Source organism: Lepidochelys olivacea (genome assembly GCF_965140295.1).
Source record: "Lepidochelys olivacea isolate rLepOli2 genome assembly, chromosome: 7".
In the NCBI taxonomy this organism is placed as follows: Eukaryota; Metazoa; Chordata; order Testudines; family Cheloniidae; genus Lepidochelys; species Lepidochelys olivacea.
The window spans coordinates 118,483,728-118,507,329 of NC_140417.1; the positions used below are offsets into that span (position 1 = coordinate 118,483,728).

Here is a 23,602-nt window from a genome sequence, read left to right on the forward strand (position 1 = left end):
TTCCCACCTTGAATTATTGACAACAGGTGACATTACAACCTTAGGGTTACAATCTATAAACAGCTCGGAAAATATGACCTTTACATCACAATTGGTTTGAGATGCCTTGTAGTTTGTTATAACAGCTGTCACTGGTGTATTTTGTTGCAGATTGAGAGAATGAGGGAATGCGAGTAACTGAAGAACTTCATTATATATTCAGGCAAATCTCTGCAAGATCTAGGAGATCTAATGGAGTGTGGGTGATGCGGCTTCTGTTGAGATGGGGTGAAACTGGTAGAAGTTTTGGGTTGTAATTGATTTGCAGTCATGAAATAATTAGCTGGAGTGAGTAGACTTAGCACTTTTTTTGTTTTTTGTTTTGTTTTGTTTTAAAGCAGGCAGAAACAGTGCATGTAGAAATAGCAGAAAAGCAGAAAGTTCCTCCAGTTCCTCTTACAACCTTGTGGAGATCAGCAAGGGAAGCCGATTGGCTCCTTTAGTCATGGGTGTTTATGGAAAAATGAATGACCTAAATTCCAGTCCTGTTGTTATTCATGTGCTATACTAGGTCATGCCTTATGAGACAGAATAAGAATATGGAGCCAGATTCAGCCCTGATATAACGCCATTGACTAAAATGCTTTTGCACCTGAGTACATGAAGGCTCAGCTTGGCTCATTTTCTCTCAACTACTGTGGAGAGGCAATACTAGACAAAGCAGTTCTGGCATCCATACAGCTCACAAAAGACTTTCTTGATCCTATGACTGAGCCAAGTTCATACCTGATTTAACATCAATGGAGTTACACTATAGGTGGGCCTGATCCAATATATTCATTTATCTGTCATGTGGTCCATTATATTGTTGAGTGTTAGTGTAGTAACCAGGGAGATTGTTACAGGGACCTATTTTTAGTCAGAAGACCACATTTATCCCTACACAGTGGAACACACCATTGTGAGGAATAATACGTTTGCTTCCTCATGCTCATTGGGACATGCCTTTGAGATCTTTAGCTTGCTGGGGAAACCAGACTGCTGAGGACTGCGGGCAAAATTCTACCCTCTTACCTGCACCAAGACTCCCTTGTTGCGGGTTTCATGCGCTTCACTTCCACTAAAGTCACTCATGTAATCAAGGCGGAATATGCAATAGAATTGCATCGTGGGAAGATGGATTTTGACCTGGTCCCTTTATTGCTAAAGAGGGTGAACTGGTGATTGAAAGTCAGAACTTACCTGAACCTTCTGCAGTTCATCTGCCCCTATGTCAGAGGAGGAGGAAGCATGAGATCTTGGGGTTAACGCTCAGGAATCAATCAGAATCCTGATTTTCATTCCTGGCTCTGTGTGCACAGCAAAGTCCCATAAACTCTCTGTGCCCCTTCTCTACCGTATCTATAATAATACTTACCTACCTCACAGAGCTTCTTCTTAGGCTTGATCAGTTATTGTTTTTAATGTTCTTTTGGGCTATGCAGATGAAAGGCACTTACATTCGTAAGTACCACTCTCTCCGGCTGTCCCAGTATGAAAGTCTCACTTCAGAGATGCAATTCCCTTTCCCCTTGCTCCCCCCCCCCCCGGCGCAAAAGTCTATTACTCAAGGACATCACCCTTATCTTGGTTGTACTTTCCTCATGGCCATGCAGTGCCATTCAGTAATTCTGTCAAGTGGTATCTTTGCCTTGTGACAGAGTGCTAAAGAGTGATTTATTGCTTGAATACACATCACTTTCATGAAAGCGATTTGTTTAAACAACAGTAAAGCGCTAAATAAATTATTCATTGCATGCTAATTTTTCACTTTTATGTGCTGTAGTAAGTTTCAGAATAAGTAGTCTGTGAGGCATGATATATCTCACATTAATCCTGGGTGATTTTTCACTGTTAGTCCTTTTCCCGAGGAAGGTCTTTTGCTTCAACCTTTATCTATGCAATATCTTTGCGATATTTTTCCATTTCTTCTGCAGAAAGGATCGGATGAATTATGCCTGGAGCTCCTGGTTGGAGGTTTGACGGCCAGCAGGGGAGATGATTTATGTCTGGAGTTTATGGGTGCTACTAACCCCTTCAATAAATACTCTGGGTCTTACTGCAAGGCACAGCTACTAATACACCCTGCAAAGTACGCATCCGATGAAGCGAGCCGTAGCTCACGAAAGCTCACGCTCAAATAAATTGGTTAGTCTCCAAGGTGCCACAAGTCCCCCTGTTCCTCTTGCGAAGTATGATGCTCACAAACAGCGTGTACCTTTTCAAAATGTCTCTTTATACCATTTTCTTTGGAGATCTGCATGCTTTTTCTTTTAGCTGCTGGTGGCTAGAGGGGCAGTCTGGTTTGCTCATAAATTAGGTGGTTGACTTGCTCCTCGCAGGTGTATTTTCACATGAGGATGCAGACTTTCTACTTCCACTTCAAAAATTTCTACTCAGCATATAAAATTGTCACTCAGTAAAAGTTGTTGATTGACACAGAAATCTTGTTCAGAATGCTTTCCGGGTTCAGCCTGCTCTGATCTTAATTCAGAAACAATCCCCCAAAGGCCCATGTTGATATACAATGAAATGAATAAACAGAAGGGTATATTCTCCTCTTGATGCATACATTTAACTCTTATGCTAACAGACATTAAGCATCAAGAAAATAATAGACGGTTTGTGATAGATCCTACCCATTGAGACTTGGTCTTTGAAAAGCAGCCTGCTACATTCTTCACTGCATTCACCTGTACAGGTCTTCTGCATTAATATGCTTCAAGAAGACAGACAGACGTCTACAATTTGTGTCATGGCAAACCTGGTGGCTGAACTTTGTGACTTTGTCCTCATCCATAACTATTTTACATTTGGGGACAATGTATACCTTCAAATCAGCGGCACTGCTATGGGTACCCGCATGGCCCCACAGTATGCCAACATTTTTATGGCTGACTTAGAAAAATGCTTCCTCAGCTCTCGTCCCCTAATGCCCCTACTCTACTTGCGCTACATTGATGACATCTTCATCATCTGGACCCATGGCAAAGAAGCCCTTGAGGAATTCCACCATGATTTCAACAATTTCCATCCCACCATCAACCTCATCCTGGACCAGTCCACACTAGAGATCCACTTCCTGGACACTATGGTGCTAATAAGCGATGTTCACATAAACACCACCCTATACCAGAAACCTACTGACTGCTATTCCTACCTACATGCCTGCAGCTTTCACCCAGATCACACCACACGATCCATTGTCTACAGCCAAGCTCTAGGATACAAGCGCATTTGCTCCAATCCCTCAGACAGAGACAAACACCTACAAGATCTCTATCAAGCATTCTTACAACTACAATACTCACCTGCTGAAGTGAAGAAAAAGATTGACAGAGCCAGAAGAGTACCCAGTCACCTACTGAGTCACCTACTACAGGACAGGCCCAACAAAGAAAATAACAGAACGCCATTAGCCATCACCTTCAGCCCCCAACTAAAACCTCTCCAACGCATCATCAAGGATCTACAACCTATCCTGAAGGATGACCCATCACTCTCACAGATCTTGGGAGACAGGCCAGTCCTTGCTTATGGACAGTCCCCCAACCTGAAGCAAATACTCACCAGCAACCACATACCACACAACAGAACCACTAACCCAGGAACCTATCCTTGCAACAAAGCCCGTTGCCAACTGTGTCCACATAGCTATTCAGGGGACACCGTCACAGGACCTAATCACATCAGCCACACTATCAGAGGCTCGTTCACCTGCACATCTACCAATGTGATATATGCCATCATGTGCCAGCAATGCCCCTCTGCCATGTACACTGGCCAAACTGGACAGTCTATACGTAAAAGAATAAATGGACACAAATCAGACGTCAAGAATGATAACATTCAAAAACCAGTCGGAGAACACTTCAATCTCTCTGGTCACTCGATTAGAGACCTAAAAGTGACAATTCTTCAACAAAAAAACTTCAAAAACGACTCCAACGAGAGACTGCTGAATTGGAATTAATTTGCAAACTGGATACAATTAACTTAGGCTTGAATAGAGACTGGGAGTGGATGGGTCATTACATAAAGTAAAACTATTTCCCCATGTTTATTCCCCCCCTCCACTGTTCCTCAGACATTCTTGTCAACTGCTGGAAATGACCCACCTTGATTATCACTACAAAAGGTTTTCTTTTCTCCCCCCTCCCCCCGGCTCTCCTGCTGGTAATAGCTCATCTTAAGTGATCACTCTGGTTACAGTGTGTATGGTAACACCCATTGTTTCATGTTCTCTGTGTATATAAATCTCCCGATTGTATTTTCCACTGAATGCATCTGATGAAGTGAGCTGTAGCTCACGAAAGCTTATGCTCAGATAAATTGGTTAGTCTCTAAGGTGCCACAAGTCCTCCTTTTCTTTTTGTGGATACAGACTAACACGGCTGCTACTCTGAAACCTGATCCCCAGATGTGACGTTCTGCCAGTGAGACGAAAGCTATTGTACCTTTTCTTTGGGAATCCAAGTGTCTCCGCTTCTGGCCCTCATGACAACTAATTTTCCGGATCCTTCCTTTTAACTGCTTTTCTCCTACTCATGATGATCTCTGTTAATTATTTGTCGTATGGTAGCACTCAGAACTAGTGCTGGTTGGAAAATTCTCGGTTGAATTAGTTATTCAGAATCATTTGTGAAAATCTTTGAAAATCCTCGTGTCAATAGACTGCCAAAACAACTCATTGAGAATGTTTTCTTTTTCAAACTTCAAAACACATGCTGTGTGGGGGACTTACATAAGTCAGGTGGTATTGTTTCTGTTCTCTGATTGGATGACGTATGCAACTAACCGTACAGCCCAAACTGAGAATTTTGGCTATTAAAATGCAATGCATGAAAACTTCAAGTCATTCTGAAAGCTGCATGATCATAGACGGCCAGCATGCTTTTGAAAACTTACGTTCAAACTAGCTTTCATTGGTGTATCTGAGTTATTGGCACATTTTATTGCTGAGAGTGGCACAGAATTGGTCTCCATAGTTTACTACAGGTTTCAGAGTAACAGCCGTGTTAGTCTGTATTCGCAAAAAGAAAAGGGGGACTTGTGGCACCTTAGAGACTAACCAATTTATTAGAGCATAAACTTTCGTGAGCTACAGCTCACTTCCTCAGATGCATATCGTGGAAACTGCAGCAGGCTTTATATATACACAGAGAATATGAAACAATACCTATTCCCACCCCACTGTCCTGCTGGTAATAGCTTATCTAAAGTGATTTCCAGCACAAATCCAGGTTTTCTCACCCTCCACCCCCCCACACAAATTCACTCTCCTGCTGGTGATAGCCCATCCAAAGTGACAACTCTTTACACAATGTAAAGAGTTGTCACTTTGGATGGGCTATCACCAGCAGGAGAGTGAATTTGTGTGGGGGGGTGGAGGGTGAGAAAACCTGGATTTGTGCTGGAAATCACTTTAGATAAGCTATTACCAGCAGGACAGTGGGGTGGGAATAGGTATTGTTTCATATTCTCTGTGTATATATAAAGCCTGCTGCAGTTTCCACGATATGCATCTGAGGAAGTGAGCTGTAGCTCACGAAAGCTTATGCTCTAATAAATTGGTTAGTCTCTAAGGTGCCACAAGTCCTCCTTTTCTTTTTATAGTTTACTACGGGATTCACAGGACAGTGAACAGCCAGAAACACATGTGCAAGTCAGCTAAGTTGATTTTGGCTGCCCCCTAGTGGAATATACCACATACCTGGTCATGATAGTGTGGTCAACACTAACTAGACCAGCGTTTTTCAAACTTCGGGTAGCGACTCAGTACTGGGTTGCAGCATGTAAGGCACTGGGTCGCTCGGGTCAGCACCACTGACCGGGACGTTAAAAGTCCCATCGGCAGTGCTGCCCAGCTAAGGCAGGCTAGTGCCTACCTGTTATGACGCTGTGCTGTGCTCCGGAAGTGGCCACGGGGGTCCAGCGGGTCCAGCTTCTAGGCAGGGGGCCACGGGGTCCCCGCGCTGGCCCCGCCCTGAGCACCAGGTCCACACTCCCATTAGCCAGGAACCGGCCAATGGGAGCTGGTGCCTGCGGGCGAGAGTTGTGCGAAGCTGCTTGCGCGCTTCCGCCTAGGAGCCGGACCTACTGCTGGCTGCTTCCGGGGCGCAATGCGGTCCACGGTGCCAGGGCAGGTGGGAAGCCTGCCTCTGCACCCCGGCTGCGCTGCTGACTGGGAGCCACTGGAGGTAAGTCCATGCCCCAACCCTGTGCCCCAATCCCCTGCCCCAGCCCTGAGCCCCCCCCCAAAGCTGGAATCCCTTCCTACACCCCAAACCTCTCATCCCCAGCCCCAACCCAGAGCCCATACCCCCTCCTGCATCCCACCCTTGCCCCAGCCCTGAGCGCCCCCCCCAACCCAGAACACCTTCCTACACCCCAAACCCCTCATCCCTGGCCCCACCCCAGAGCCTGCACTCACTACCCAGAACCCTGACCCCTCCCGCACCCCAACCCCCTGCCCCAGCCTAGAGACCCCTCCCGCACCCTGAACCCCCTCATTCCTGGCCCCACCCTGCAACCCCTCACCCCAACCCTCTGCCCCAGTCCTGAGCCCCTCCCACACCCCAAGCCCCTCCCACACCCCAAACCTCTCATCCCCAGCTCCATTGGGTCATGGGCATCAACAGTTTTCTTCAGCTGGGTCCCCTGAAAAAATGTTTGAAAACCACTGGTGTAGACAACTGATGCCCATATAGTACTGTCAACACTGATGTCCATTATTATTGTTATTTATTGATTTGTCTTATGGTGGCATCTAAAGACCCCAACCTAGGTTTTTTTTTGGGGGGGGAGGCATTGTGCTAGGAGAAGAGCTTACAATCTAAACAGACAAGACAGACAAAGGGTGGGAGGGTAAAGGGAGGCAGAGAGAGAGATTAAGGCTTTGTCTTCACTGACAGTAACAGGGAATAAAAGAAAAGGAGTACTTGTGGCACCTTAGAGACTAACCAATTTATTTGAGCATGAGCTTTCGTGAGCTACAGCTTACTTCATCGGATGCATACCGTGGAAACTGCAGCAGACTTTATATACACACAGAGAATATGAAACAATACCTCCTCCCACCCCACTGTCCTGCTGGTAATAGCTTATCTAAAGTGATCATCAGGTTGGGCCATTTCCAGCACAAATCCAGGTTTTCTCACCCTCCACCCCCCCACACAAATTCACTCTTCTGCTGGTGATAGCCCATCCAAAGTGACAACTCTTTACACAGTGTGCATGATAATCAAGTTGGGCCATTTCCTGCACAAATCCAGGTTCTCTCACCCCCTCACCCCCCTCCCAAAAACCACACACACAAACTCACTATCCTGCTGGTAATAGCTCATCCAAAGTGACCATTCTCCCTACAATGTGCATGATAATCAAGGTGGGCCATTTCCAGCACAAATCCAGGTTTTCTCACATCCCCCCCACCCCCATACACACACAAACTCACTCTCCTGCTGGTAATAGCTCATCCAAACTGACCACTCTCCAAGTTTAAATCCAAGTTAAACCAGAACATCTGGGGGGGAGGAAAAAACAAGAGGAAATAGGCTACCTTGCATAATGACTTAGCCACTCCCAGTCTCTATTTAAGCCTAAATTAATAGTATCCAATTTGCAAATGAATTCCAATTCAGCAGTTTCTCGCTGGAGTCTGGATTTGAAGTTTTTTTGTTTTAAGATAGCGACCTTCATGTCTGTGATTGCGTGACCAGAGAGATTGAAGTGTTCTCCGACTGGTTTATGAATGTTATAATTCTTGACATCTGATTTGTGTCCATTTATTCTTTTACGTAGAGACTGTCCAGTTTGACCAATGTACATGGCAGAGGGGCATTGCTGGCACATGATGGCATATATCACATTGGTGGATGTGCAGGTGAACGAGCCTCTGATAGTGTGGCTGATGTTATTAGGCCCTGTGATGGTGTCCCCTGAATAGATATGTGGGCACAATTGGCAACGGGCTTTGTTGCAAGGATAAGTTCCTGGGTTAGTGGTTCTGTTGTGTGGTATGTGGTTGTTGGTGAGTATTTGCTTCAGGTTGCAGGGCTGTCTGTAGGCAAGGACTGGCCTGTCTCCCAAGATTTGTGAGAGTGTTGGGTCATCCTTTAGGATAGGTTGTAGATCCTTAATAATGCATTGGAGGGGTTTTAGTTGGGGGCTGAAGGTGACGGCTAGTGGCGTTCTGTTATTTTCTTTGTTAGGCCTGTCCTGTAGTAGGTAACTTCTGGGAACTCTTCTGGCTCTATCAATCTGTTTCTTTACTTCTGCAGGTGGGTATTGTAGTTGTAAGAAAGCTTGACAGAGATCTTGTAGGTGTTTGTCTCTGTCTGAGGGGTTGGAGCAAATGCGGTTGTATCGCAGAGCTTGGCTGTAGACGATGGATCGTGTGGTGTGGTCAGGGTGAAAGCTGGAGGCATGCAGGTAGGAATAGCGGTCAGTAGGTTTCCGGTATAGGGTGGTGTTTATGTGACCATTGTTTATTAGCACTGTAGTGTCCAGGAAGTGGATCTCTTGTGTGGACTGGACCAGGCTGAGGTTGGTGGTGGGATGGAAATTGTTGAAATCATGGTGGAATTCCTCAAGGGCTTCTTTTCCATGGGTCCAGATGATGAAGATGTCATCAATATAGCGCAAGTAGAGTAGGGGCTTTAGGGGACGAGAGCTGAGGAAGCGTTGTTCTAAATCAGCCATAAAAATGTTGGCATACTGTGGGGCCATGCGGGTACCCATAGCAGTGCCGCTGATCTGAAGGTATAACAGGGAATAGTTATCTCACTGTAAAATCCTAGATGGAGACAAGGCACTTGTAGTTTTTGATGTGAGGTAGCTAGATGGGGTCTTCACTATACTCCCTGCTCCTAGCTGACCTCACGTAGTTTACTGCATGGTAAACCTACAGTGCCTTGTCTCCACTATATTCTTACAGCACGATAATTAACATGCATTAGTTGTCCTAGGGTAAAAACACCCTTTTATTGACTTTGTGGCGGGAAGAGCGGCGGAGCTGCTGGCGAATTGCCGCTGCGAGACACGGACTGCCGCCCCATTCGGAATGCCGCCCCATTCGGAATTCCGCCCCATTCGGAATGCCGCCCCAATGCTGCTTGGAAAGCTGGGGCCTGGAGCCAGCCTTGCCTGTGGCTTGGAAAAACAAAAGCATCTTTGGGCTTGTCTTCACAGCAACAAATAGCTCAAGTTGCTCCACTCGACCTAGCCTACCTTGAATGAGAGCAACTGCACAACACCACTCAAACTGGGATTGGATTAGCCTCTGGTGGGTTGTAGCTGGTAGCTAGCTGTACTCAAGCTTCAACTTGCTCCCCTGGCGTTCACCTTAAACGTGCTAGCTAGATTGAGTTTGAAGCACCACTTCACTTGAACATGAGATTTATGAGTGTGGAAGGGAGTTGGGTTAGGGGCAACTCTTAAGTTACACCTGGAGGTAACCCTGCAGGGAAAGACAAGCCCTTTGTCAGCTACCGGGGCGATAGGTGCCCATATTAGAAATTAATTTGCAGCAAAACAGTATAAAACAAAGTTTATGCTAGACACAAATGTGACAGGAAGGGACTGCCAGTCTCTTGTCCATTTGGATTTTAAGCAATTCAGGGCAGGCCTTGCGACATTTTTTGTCTATATTCAGGTTTTATGGACAGTTAAGCGTGTACCTATTCAATAAGCAACACAAGTCGACACAAATTTTAAATCTGTCATGTTACTCCCTCTCTCTCCCATCTCCACAGTGCAATGCAGAGCCAGAAAGTCTACTGCTGTGGATGAGACTCAAATCCCAGTATAGGTCATAGTGCCTTGGGATGCTGTCTTGTTACCATGGCAATCTCCCATATCCAGGAGTCACTGTATGAGGGCGTTGCCGTGGTAGACGCGGCTTGGTGAGGCTGCGGCACTGTTGCAATAGCTATGGCTGGTTCTGACAGCGGGCCTGGAGGGGGCTCCCAGCACAGCCAAGGGGCCAAAGACACCAGAATGCAAGGGGGAGCCTGCAGTCTTCCTGGCCCAGTGGAACAGAGACCCCTGGCCAGGACTGCAAGGACAAGCCCCCAGCTGCGGGATAGGCCACCCCACGGATGAATGTTTCCGGCCCAGGGATGCCTCCTACATTCCTGACTGGTGAGAGAGGCTGTGACAGCAGAGCCGCTGCTGCAGGGCCAGTGATGCTAGATCCCTGCAGTCACGAGGTTCAGGGGGAAGCTGTGGTCCTGGTAGGGCAAAGCGGAGTCCCTCCCCACACACACATCTCCCCTGGCCAGGACTGCAAGGAGATGGACATATACTGGAATTTATGAGACTTTGTGATAGGTCCATCACCTCTCAAAAAAGTCATCAGCCACCACTGCCAGCCACTGTTATTTGGGTGAGTAGATTTAGGCCAAGATTTTCCAAAGTTATTAGTGATTTTGTGCTCCCAAAGCGGGGACGTCTGATTTTCAGAAAGCGCTGAGCGTTCAGCCTCTGAAAACCAGGCCCTTTTAAGGTGTCTGTCTGGTTGAGGACCCAAAATCCAAGGTGTCCAAAACAACTAGGTTCTTTAGAAAGTGTTGGCAATTCACTCTAGGCTCCCAAGTTTCAAAAGCTTGGCCACCATAATGTAGAGTTGATTGAAATTTTTGTTCATGAAAATGTTTTGGGTTGTGAGGCACAATCACTTTTCAACCAAAATGGAAGTTTTCTAACTGAGCTGCTTGCTGCCCTGTCATTTGAGGACCAGATGACCTGCAGGCCATTACCTGTATCTGGGCCTCAAAACACCACCTGGTATGCAGCCAATTAGTCACGGGTGGAGCTAAGCCCCTCTCTGCCAAAGGGCCATCCCATCCTGTGCCACTTCCCTTAACCAGGGAAAGGTGAGGAACCCATTTCAAAACCACCTTACTTCAGGGGCGTGGAAGCAAAGCTGTATCTTTGCCTTTAATAACAGAGTTTATATCTCTGGAAAGAACCAAAGAGTAAAGTTTCTCTTTTCATCTCACTTTTTAAAAGAGCTCACATCAGAGCAGGCATAAAAACCCGATTTTCAGCTCGTGTGTGTGTGTGTATGTGACGCATCACTATTTTGGCTGTTCTTTTCTTCTTGCACTTGTTCGTTTGTATTGATTGTTAAATGTGGGAAGCAGGAAAGGGAAAAAAAAACAAGGGTGAAGGGTGAGAAATTCTGTTTCATTTCATTACTGCGTTCCATCACAGCCCATATTCTGACACTTAGAACAACATAATATGCATGTCTTTGATCATTAGGTTCCTCTAAGCTATCTAGCGACAGCCCGGGAAAACAAAGCAAAAAACCAACCGCAGTAACAACAAAACCCACCACAGTATTAAACACAGAATAACCTTCTGCAGTCTGAATAACAAAGAAATGAAAACAGCAAAGGAGAAATAATACTTTTTAAAAAAAGATGGACTCGCACAGGTTATTGAAATAACAGTTTAACAAAAAGTGCATAAGGGAATTTGGCATAAATAAGCAGTTTTGCTGCCCACGTGTTCACATTGCCTGTGTGTCTTGGTCTGGAGTAACCATACTGCTGCTGCTTCAGGAAAAGTGAATGGAAAAGAGAGACTGTTGTGGAGATGTTCTCTGATGAAACCTAAGAGATATGTTATGTGTGCAGCATCCGGTGCAGAAGTGTGTTGAAGTCAGAATCCCTACACGGAGAGATGGCAGAAAAAGTAGTTTTGTGGTCAAGGCTCTGGACTGGGAATTTGGAGCGTTGGTCTTACTTCTTGGCTCTGCTACGGACTCACTGTGTGACCTTGGATAAGTCCTTTAATCTCTCATCTACGATGATGGGAGGGGGTTGTCTGTATGATTCTAGAATAAGATGCGATTGACTAGTATAAGGTGACCAGATACCACAGTGATGGGCATAGACTAAGAACCTAGATAGACATCGCCAAGTAATGAAATAACAAAAATGCCTTCTATTTGTATGGTGTCTCTTCCCAAGAAGGATCTGAAAGTGCTCTCCTCATAATGATCCAGATGTGAATGTGTTTCACAGATAACTAGGCTTGGAGGGATTAGACTTTTATTGCTAAATGTTGGTAAACGTTGATTTTGTGGAGAGGGGAGAGATAGCTCAGTGGTTTGAGCATTGGGCTGCTTAACCCAGGGTTGTGAGTTCAATCCTTGAGGGGCCATTTAGGGATCTGGGGCAAAAAATGGGGATTGGTCCTGCTGGGGTTGGACTAGATGACCTCCTGAGGTCCCTTCCAACCCTCATAGTCTATGATTTCACCATACACCGACAAACTAAAAAAAAAAAAAATTCAATATATAACATTAGAAATTTACATACAGGCAAAGTCAGAAAAATTCCACTTGAGAACTCATTAGAGTTTGATTTAAGGATATTTATTTTGTATATTTTGACATGTGATGTATGTAGACAACTTGTGTTTTAATTATTGTAAAACTTTAACCTTTTGAATCTGAATGTCCACTATAATTAAATAATTATTGTCTGACCCTCCCAATCTCCTGTGACTGTGAAAATTTAAATAGATGTAAATGTAAAAAAATGCATGCAATTATGGGTTTTAAACAGTTGTGAACATTTAAATTGCCAAAAATTGAAAAAAAAAAAATAAACATTTGATTTTAGCTGTTGAAATTATAAAAATAAAAAGAAGAAAAAAATGAATTCTGCCAAGCCTGCAAATAACAGATCCTGCTGTCATTAAAATCAGTGGATACATTCCCATTAACATAGATGGGAGTAGGACAAAGAGAATTTATATAATTTGTATTGAGATTACCCATCCACCACTGGGAGCCATCGTGTGCCAGCACAATATTATTAAGGAGCAAAGAACCACTTCCCTAAATGGGATTTTACTCTCTTGAGCTTTTCATCAGATTTGTAGAATGCAGAGTAATTCCTAGAACAGGTTTGAAAAATTTTGACAAAACAGTTTGTCATCAGCAAATACGGTTCTGTTGAAACTGAAATCCTTTGTGATATGGTGTCAGTTTTGCTGAAATTTTGTTTTGGAGGGAACAAAGGTTACAACAAAGCAGAAATTTCCTGATGTCATGTCATGAATTTAAGCTCTCTGGCTCATCTTTTTAAAGTGTTATGTAGGTTTCCTTTGAGTATGAGGACTGATAGGTTAGATACAGAGTGATTGCTTTGTGAAAAGTTTCAGAGTAGCAGCCGTGTTAGTCTGTATCCACAAAAAGAAAAGGAGTACTTGTGGCACCTTAGAGACTAACAAATTTATTTGAGCATAAGCTTTCGTGAGCTACAGCTCACTTCATCGGATGCTGCCTGCCACAAGTATTTACACGACAATGAATGGCACTCAGATATCCACCCCAAACACATTGCCAAACTCATCCATTTCATCCTCACACATAACAATTTTACATTCAATGACAAATACTTTCTCCAAACAGCGGGAACAGCACTGGCTACTGGGATGGCGTCCCAATATGCCAACCTCTTCATAGGCCATCTTAAAGAAGCAGAACAGCAAATGCAAAACCTGGCACACATATCTCCACTGTAACAATGATCAACACTGCCTGCAACACACCTTTCAAGATCCATGGGTCCTACATGTGGTGTACCTCTTCCAATGCACTAAATGCCCCAATATCAACTAAATGGGTGAAACTAGAAAATCACTCGAATGGACTCACACAGGAAAAAGATAAAAGACAAAAACACCATATCACCTGTGGGTGAACACTTTTCATTAAGCAATTGTTTAGACTTGCAGCTTTTCCCCTCCACATAGGTACTCCACCTCCCTTAGAGGCGGTAGCCTTTTCAAGGGGACAAGCTCACCCGTCAACCGCTGTCAATACGGGGGAGGGAGGGTGTTAGGTCAGCATTTTCCACACCTCTGAGCAATGCAGTGATATCAACATAAGTTGGTAGTGTAGACCAAGCCAAACTCTGACCTATCAGTCCTCATCCTCAAAGGAAACCTGCACAACATTTCCAAGAGACGACCCTGGGAGCTTAAATTCATAATTTTGCTAGACACTAAAAATTATAGTCTTAATAAAGACACTGGATTTATGGCTTTTTAGAACAATCTGTAACCAACTATCTTCCCCCCTTTTTCCTATAACTACAGGGGTGTTAATGGGCCACTTAACTTTCAGTGATCCCTTAGAATATGTGCTAACTACTTATGAGATCAAACGAATAGTTTAGCATATTTAGCAGTGACACTGTGAGTACCTTTCCCAGACCTATAGAAGAGCTCTGTGTAGCTGGAAAGCTTGTCTCTCTCCACAGGAGAGTGAGTTTGTGTGTGTGTGTGTGGGGGGGGGGGGCAGAGGGTGAGAAAACCTGGATTTGTGCTGGAAATGGCCCAACTTGATGATCACTTTAGATAAGCTATTACCAGCAGGAGAGTGGGGTGGGAGGAGGTATTGTTTCATGGTCTCTGTGTATATAATGTCTTCTGCAGTTTCCACGGCATGCATCCGATGAAGTGAGCTGTAGCTCACGAAAGCTCATGCTCAAATAAATTGGTTAGTCTCTAAGGTGCCACAAGTACTCCTTTTCTCTCCACAACAGAAGTCAGTCCAACAAAAAAATATTACCTTACTCACCTTGTCTCTCTAATATCCTGGAACCGACATGGCTACAACAAAACTGCATATAACATAGGCACCGACTCTGTGGGTGCTCCGGGGCTCAAGCACCCACAGAAAAAAAATAGGGATGCTCAGCACCCACCAGCCACAGTGGTTCTGCCCTGGGGCTGGCTGCCAATCAGCGAGTGGCTGGTGAGAGGAGCTTGGGGGAGGGGGCAGGGAGGAGGGAGAGGGAGACTTGGGGGAAAGAAGGGGACAGGAAGAAGCAGAGTGAGGGCAGGGCCTTGCGGGAAGAGGCCAAGCGGGAGCAGGGCCTCCACCTGGAGTGTTGACGGAGGATCTGCTCCAACTAATCTATGTAATCTCTCTGTTTTGAGAGGACAAGTGGGAAAGAAGGGAGACATGCTAACCTTTCGTTATGCTCCTGTTCAGTTGTAGACAACCGAAGAGCTCTCTGTTTTAACTCAGGGAGTGTGGGCTGCACTGCTTCCCCCTTTGGAGATCTGGTAGATTTACTCAACTGGTTTAGAGGCAGCAAGTCTAGTGGTTAGAGCAGATGATACAGAGGGCAAGAAACCTGGCTTCTTTTTTCCCTTTACTGCTGGCTCACTATGTGCTTTTGGCAAAGGTCGCATAAAGTCTCAGGACCTCAGTTTCCCCATCTGCAAAATGGGGGATTGTAATCATTACCCACCCTACGAGAGCACTTTGTCCTTTGGGTCACTACTCAAGCTGGGTGGAGAATGGACGTCACTTTGCTGAACACGCTAAGGGACAGTGACAACATAATTCTGTATCTTTAACACACAGCTGCCTGCTGCCAATGATAACCATTCCTGAGAGGGTTGTGATTGAAATTTAGCACTTATAAAGCCTTAATTGGCACGTGTCTTTGTTAAGCATATGCACCCTCTGTGGGAATGCTAACTGACATCCCAGTAGGGTGCCGGCACCTACTACATGCTAGCATTCTCTTTAAGAGGTACTTGTACTAACATACAGAATAATCAACTTTGTTGCACTGCAGCTGTAGGGCTGTATTGTAGACACTTCCTACATTGATGGCGGGGTTTTTCCATCAATGTAGCTAATCCACATCCTTGAGAGGGGGCAGATAGGTTGACAGCAAGAATTCTTCCGTCGACCTAGCTGCATCTACAGCCAGGCTTTAGGCTGACTTTACTATAGCACTCAGGAAGCAAAATTTGTCAGAGCCCTGAGTGACATAGCTAGGTAGATCTAATAATTAAGTGTAGACCAGGCCTGAAGCTTAACTTCCAAGATCTTCACCCTATTTCCTTGCCTGACCCCACGGCACATTTGGGGTCAGGAAGGAATTTTCCTCCAGGGCAGATTGGCAGAGGTCCTGGAGGTTTTTTGCCTTCCTCTGCAGTGTGGGGCATGGGTCACTTGCTGGAGGATTCTCTGCACCTTGAAGTCTTTAAACCATGATTTGAGGACTTCAATAGCTGAGACATAAGTTAGGGGTTTGCTACAGGAGTGGGTGGGTGAGATTCTGTGGCCTGTGTTGTGCAGGAGGTCAGACTAGACGATCATAATGGTCCCTTCTGACCTTAAAAGTCTATTATTCTGTGATTCATGGGGCTGGAAGTAGGATTCTGGGCCTTGAGCTGTAAAAAAATATAGGCATCTACCAGCTGAGCTACACAAGATGTCTCTTAACAACAGTAGAACCTCAGAGTTACGGACACCTTGGGAATGGAGGTTGTCCGTAACTCTGAAATGTTTTGCAAAAAGAAGAGGAGTACTTGTGGCACCTTAGAGACTAACCAATTTATTTGAGCATGAGCTTTCGAGCTCACGAAAGCTCATGCTCAAATAAATTGGTTAGTCTCTAAGGTGCCACAAGTACTCCTTTTCTTTTTGCGAATACAGACTAACACGGCTGTTACTCTGAAATCTGAAATGTTTGTAACTCTCAACAAAGTTTGGGATCCTGATCCAGCAGCTGATCGTCCAGGCCAGGTTTCAGCAGCAGCTGACCTCCCTACTCAGCACTTGCATGAGTTTGCAGTGTGTGTGTGTGTGTGTGTCCTCCTGGGTGATGGGGTAAAAACAGCATGTCCCCCTCCCGGCAGGAAGGAAGGGATGAAAGTAGTGCAGACCCCAGTGCTGTCCTGTTCTGCTGGCTCCAGCTGCCTTGGGCTGGCAGCCCCAGCATCTTGCTGTAAGTGGCTGCCCCGTGCATAGGGGTGGGGGTGAGAACAGGGACAAGCAGCCCAGGTGTGCCCACCTTTAAGATGCAATACAGTATTTGCTTTTAAAAAATGTTTTGGTCTCTGCTGCTGCCTGACTGGTTACTTCCAGTTTCACTTGGTGTCCAGTTGACAGGTCAGTCCATAACTCTGGGGTCCGTACCTTTGAGGTTCTACCGTAGGTCTCTTTCTCATCTTTGTGGGCCCACCACTAGAGGGCATCATCATCATATTCACACACAATAATAGGAGGTTTACGTGGGACGCCCAGGAGCTAAGCCTACACCTCTTTCTATGCGAGGACAATGGGACCATTTGTGTTAGTACATTGTACTTGTGTCAGTAAAGGGTGAAGGATCTGGCCCAGAAATCCTTAATTTAAAGCAAAACTCAGCATAGTTAATCAAACCATAAGGTATGATTAGGTTGCCTGACAGAGATTTTTGATCCCTAAGCAAAATGTTGGAAGGTATCCCAAACCTCATGCTTTGGAATTTAAGCCACTCTCTACTTTTTAGCGGTTAGAATGAGGCCTTAATGGGGGGCAGATTAGCCCACATTGGCCTTCTTCTGGGTTCTTACATCTTCTTCTGGTACTGACCACCATGGAAGACAAGATTCTGGCTGAAAAGGACCTCTGCTCCATTCCAGGCTGGTGGTTCCCATGCTCAGGAATCCCAGTGGAAGGCAAGTATCAGGGGTAGCCGTGTTAGTCTGTATCCACAAAAACAACAAAGAGTCCAGTGGCACCTTAAAAACTAACAGATTTATGTGAGCATAAGTTTTTCGTTTTATGTCTGCATCTGTAATTTTCACTCCATGCATCTAAAGAAGTAGGGTTTTTACCCATGAAAGCTTATGCTCAAATAAATCTGTTAGTCTTTAAGGTGCCACTGGATTCCTTGTTGTTCCAGTGGAAGGCAATCACTCTTTCTGCCACATACTGCAGATATCCTCCTGTATCTAAAAGTATTTTGGCTGGCATATCAGCCCCCTCACCAGCTTTGCCTCCCAGTGGAAGAAGGCACTGTAAAATGTTACAGCAACACTGAACAGGGAAAGCTCCGCTCAGTATACAGCATCTGCAAGCACTTCTCATGTCAGTTTAGCCAAATGCTTTAACAATTCGTTCAATTATGTTAAGCACCCATTAAAGGAATCCTAAACCCTCCCTTGGGTCATTTCAGTTCTAGGAGATTGTAATTGTTTCAGACTAACCATGATTTCTTCTTTTGCCTCCAGGTGATTCTAATTCTGACCAAGCTGTATGACTACAGCCTGGGGAGCATCACCGAGAGCTCGCTTTGGAGGTATGTAGATAAATTGAAGGAATAATTATCATCTTACTTAAACACGAACACTCCGGTACAGTTCTTTTATTGAATTTAATTGGATTTTTTACATGCTGGAAGGTTCACAGCTAAGCTCTTTCTTGCACTCTCGCTCTTTCTCCCTTTTAGTCCTCTGTTCTCTCATTCTTGGGGATGATGGGACTGAGGTCTGATTGTCTTGTTCAACTAGCTAGATAATGCATTTTATGTAAATGTCACTTAGGGTTTTCTTTGTTTTGTGTTGTTTTACACACAATCCTGTTCAGAATTAATAAACCAATTGATCAAAACCCAACCAACAACCCTCCTGTTTTGATCTGTAACCCTTGAATTTCAGTTTGCAATGGCAAGAGCTCCATCCCACAAAGCTGCCCCAGTGATCCTAGAGTAGAACCACAGAGTTTGGGACACCTCGGGAATAGAGGTTGTTTGTCACTCTGAAATGTTTGTGACTCTGAACAAAACGCTCTTGTAGAGGTTTATGATAGACCAGGCACATTATGCAGGTTGAAATGAAGTTGTCTGCCTACACTTACTGCTTGACTGCGAGTGTTGTTTAGTGGTTAGAGCAGATGGCCTGTTAGTCAAGACTCCTGGGTTCCCAGTTCTCTGGCTGTATTATAGTAACTCTTGCTGAGGTCAACAGAAGTTGCTCATATGCTGTGAGGGAAGAGAAAAGCAGTAAGCCCATGAATTGTTTCCCAAAGTTGTTACTGACATGCTCTGTGTGCATGAGCAAGCTGCTGCTGCCTCAGTTTACTCTTTTGTAAGAAGGGTACAGGCATATTTATCTACCTCACAGGAGTGTAGTCTTTTCGGAGGGTTAATTAGTTAAGGGCATATGCTACCTTATTTCCACCTGCTGAACTCTTATGGGCAATTCATGAGTTTTGTGCAGTGATCACAGCTAAAGCCCTCTCTTGGGCTCCTGATGCACGTGCTTAACTTGAAGCTCATGAGCGATCCTGCTGTCTCCATTGTTGTTGTCACTCTCACATGCACATTGAGGACCTGCGTCAGATTTTTCAGCCTCTGAGTTATCTGGGAATGCTTCCCATTGACTTCAGTGGGCTTCAGCTTGACCCTCAAGTTTGTCAATTGCTTCGAGAGCCTCAGAGGAAGAATTTCAGAGTAACAGCCGTGTTAGTCTGTATTTGTAAAAAGAAAAGGAGTACTTGTGGCACCTTAGAGACTAACCAATTTATTTGAGCATAAGCTTTCGTGAGCTACAGCTCACTTCATTGGATGCATACTGTGGAAAGTACAGAAGACGTTTTTATACACACAAACCATGAAAAAATGGGTGATTATCACTACAAAAGGTTTTCTCTCCCCCCACCCCACTCTCCTGCTGGTAATAGCTTATGTAAAGTGATCACTCTGCTTACAATGTGTATGATAATCAAGGTGGGCCATTTCCAGCACAAATCCAGGTTTTCTCCCGCCCCCAACACCCCCCCCAAAAAAAAACATTCTTCAGAGGAAGAATGTTCATATGAGTGTCAAGTATGGGTTTTTTCTATTTTCTTCTCCTCTCTTTCCTGGTGAAATCCATTTTATTTGCTTCACCGGCGGCCATGAGTGAGGATCCTTGTGATGGTCCCATTGGAGGTCTCCCATTTTTGGTGTAATAGGGGAGAAAATGATGGAAGGGCACTTATTATTTAAAGCATCTGACACACTTGTTTAAAAAAAATCAAGGAAAATAGAAATAAGAAGGAGGAAAAAAATATCCTTCATTTCTCTGATTTGTTTGATTCCGTGAGAGCTGATGTTGGCCAGTGAAAGACCACACTATCCCTGGTTTACTTTGCTCTCACACATTGGTGACTGTTTCCAAAAGATAGAGGAGAAAGGGAGGTCTTTCTGTATCTACACACAACCTAGGAAAAGTGTCTTCTCTGTGATACATGGCATACAAATAACACACTTCATATTAAGGGTACATTAATAAAGTGCTGGAAAATGATTAGCTGTTGTTTATAAGTAGAGCTGTTTATGAGTAGTTTGTGTTATAACTGGTCAGAAGTAGAGCTATGTGGATTACTGATGTTTTGGTTCACTCACAGTTCTGAAAAACTGAACACAAATTGGATTGGGTCGACCTGAAACCATTTTTCTTTTTAAATATTCCGCTAAATGAAAAGTCAAAAAATTGCTATGGGTCAAACGAAGTGAAAGATTTTCATTAATAAGATGCAAAGAAATTTCAAAACAAAAGGAATTTTGAATTTAAAAAAATGAAACTTAAAAAATGTCAAAACAAAACATTGAGGTTTTTTTTCAGATTGTTCAAGTATTTTTTTCAACCAAAACAATTCAGAGAAATTAACATGAATTTGCAAAATGTGTTTTGATGTTAAAAAACCTTTGGCTGAAAAATTTTGCCCAGTTCTAGTTATAAACTCGGCAGTCGAAGATGTTATCGATGGTCATGAGCAGTCTATTGACCAGTTGGGCTCTATAGCAATCTATAACACACACCGCCTACTGATCATAGCATACAGATTTACTTTCTTTATAAAGATACTAATATTGGACAGGATGGCATTTCTTTTGAATTCCTCAGCCAATTTAACTTCAGTCCCATCCTATTTCTGCAGTGATAATGAATGGAGCGTGTCACAAATCCAGTGAGTAAAAAAGTTACTGGCAGCTGACTTGTGTATGTGAGAAAAACAGCAAAAGGGAGAGGCAAGGAAATAGGGTGAAGATCTTGGAAGTTAAGCTTCAGGCCTGGTCTACACTTAATTATTAGATCTACCTAGCTATGTCGCTCAGGGCTGTGACAAATTTTGCTTCCTGAGTGCTGTAGTAAAGTCAGCCTAAAGCCTGGTTGTAGATGCAGCTAGGTCGACGGAAGAATTCTTGCCGTCAACCTATCTGCCCCCTGTCAAGGACGTGGATTAGCTACATTGATGGAAAAACCCCTCCGTCAAGGTAGGAAGTGTCTACAATACGGCCCTACAGCTGCAGTGCTGTAGCTGTCCCACTCTAGCGGCTGTAGTGTAGACATACCCTTAGTGGATCAATAGACTCTTGGTGGCAAGTGAGATGCTGCCTCTGAAGCAAGCGAATGACATTTCTTGCCGGCTGGACCTGGCATTAACTACACCCTAATCCTCTCGATAGATTTTTTTTCCCACCATTCTTGGGTTGTATTTATTTATTTTATTCAGTCAAGAAAGAGAAAAGAGGGAGAAGCAAAGATTATCTCATGCTGAGTAATTATTTGAGGTTTTATTTTTCTTCCTCTCCCAGTTATCTCTTGGTTCACAAAGAGGATTACACTTTGAGACTTGGGAGAAGATCGTGATTTTTACTACAGGAGCAAGATAAGCTTAGGTCTGAGATAAATAAAATAACAGATATAGAGAATAACAGAAATAGAGTCTGTGAGGAGTGAGGGGAAATAATCTTCTCCCTTTTCTTTTTTTGTTGTGATCGGAGTTCTGGTGGGCCCTGCGTTGAACCTTTCCTTCAGGGCCTAAAGAGGAAACACAGCTAACTGCATGCCATTAGCCCCAGCCTGCAAACATTTAGGCATATGCTTTACTTTATTCCCTTGAGCCGTCCCATTGAAATCAGTGGGACGACTTCTGATAAGAATCCCTATCTTTTGTATAGTGCCTTTCATCAGTAGATCTCAAAGGGCTTTTCAAAGGAGCTCAGTACTATTATCCGCATTTTACAGATGGCATAGAGAGGGAAAGTGACTTGGCCAAGGTTTTCACTAACAAGGTCAGCTCCCAGACTGCTGCGCTGGGCATCACAAAATGGGGAAGAGATGGCCAGCCCTCTGTGGAGATAGAGGTGGTTAGAAAAGCTGAACGTGCACAAGTCCATGGGGCCGGACGAGTTGCATCCGAGAGTGCTGAAGGAATTGGCGGCTGTGATTGCAGAGCCATTGGCCATTATCTTTGAAAACTCGTGGCGAACGGGGGAAGTCCCGGATGACTGGAAAAAGGCTAATGTAGTGCCAATCTTTAAAAAAGGGAAGAAGGAGGATCCAGGGAACTACAGGTCAGTCAGCCTCACCTCAGTCCCTGGAAAAATCATGGAGCAGGTCCTCAAAGAATCAATCCTGAAGCACTTGCATGAGAGGAAAGTGATCAGGAACATCCAGCATGGATTCACCAAGGGAAGGTCATGCCTGACTAATCTAATCGCCTTTTATGATGAGATTACTGGTTCTGTGGATGAAGGGAAAGCAGTGGATGTATTGTTTCTTGACTTTAGCAAAGCTTTTGACACGGTCTCCCACAGTATTCTTGTCAGCAAGTTAAGGAAGTATGGGCTGGATGAATGCACTATAAGGTGGGTAGAAAACTGGCTAGATTGTCGGGCTCAACGGGTAGTGATCAATGACTCCATGTCTAGTTGGCAGGCGGTATCAAGTGGAGTGCCCCAAGGGTCGGTCCTGGGGCCGGTTTTGTTCAATATCTTCATAAACGATCTGGAGAATGGTGTGGATTGCACTCTCAGCAAATTTGCGGATGATACTAAACTGGGAGGAGTGGTAGATACGCTGGAGGGGAGGGATAGGATACAGAAGGACCTAGACAAATTGGAGGATTGGGCCAAAAGAAATCTGATGAGGTTCAATAAGGATAAGTGCAGGGTCCTGCACTTAGGATGGAAGAATCCAATGCACCGCTACAGACTAGGGACCGAATGGCTAGGCAGCAGTTCTGCGGAAAAGGACCTAGGGGTGACAGTGGACGAGAAGCTGGATATGAGTCAGCAGTGTGCCCTTGTTGCCAAGAAGGCCAATGGCATTTTGGGATGTATAAGTAGGGGCATAGCGAGCAGATCGAGGGACATGATCGTTCCCCTCTATTCGACATTGGTGAGGCCTCATCTGGAGTACTGTGTCCAGTTTTGGGCCCCACACTACAAGAAGGATGTGGATAAATTGGAGAGAGTCCAGCGAAGGGCAACAAAAATGATTAGGGGTCTAGAACACATGACTTATGAGGAGAGGCTGAGGGAGCTGGGATTGTTTAGCCTGCAGAAGAGAAGAATGAGGGGGGATTTGATAGCTGCTTTCAACTACCTGAAAGGGGGTTCCAAAGAGGATGGCTCTAGACTGTTCTCAATGGTAGCAGATGACAGAACGAGGAGTAATGGTCTCAAGTTGCAGTGGGGGAGGTTTAGATTGGATATTAGGAAAAACTTTTTCACTAAAAGGGTGGTGAAACACTGGAATGCGTTACCTAGGGACGTGGTAGAATCTCCTTCCTTGGAGGTTTTTAAGGTCAGGCTTGACAAAGCCCTGGCTGGGATGATTTAACTGGGAATTGGTCCTGCTTCGAGCAGGGGGTTGGACTAGATGACCTTCAGGGGTCCCTTCCAACCCTGATATTCTATGATTCTATGATTGATTCTATGATTCTATGCAGTGGGCCAGTGACAGAGCTAGGATCAGAACTCAGGTATCCTGAATC

General features: G+C 44.7%; 1 protein-coding gene across 2 annotated transcripts in view; it reads left to right on the forward strand.

The window, feature by feature from the left end:
• The window catches only part of SORCS1 (sortilin related VPS10 domain containing receptor 1), a 428,683-nt gene that overhangs the window by 116,080 nt on the left and 289,001 nt on the right, over nt 1-23,602 (forward strand). For both annotated transcript variants that reach the window (XM_084634878.1, XM_084634879.1), the window contains exon 2: nt 18,067-18,134. In XM_084634878.1, coding sequence (XP_084491004.1) covers nt 18,067-18,134 — 68 coding nt within the window. The remainder of the gene's footprint in view (nt 1-18,066; nt 18,135-23,602) is intronic.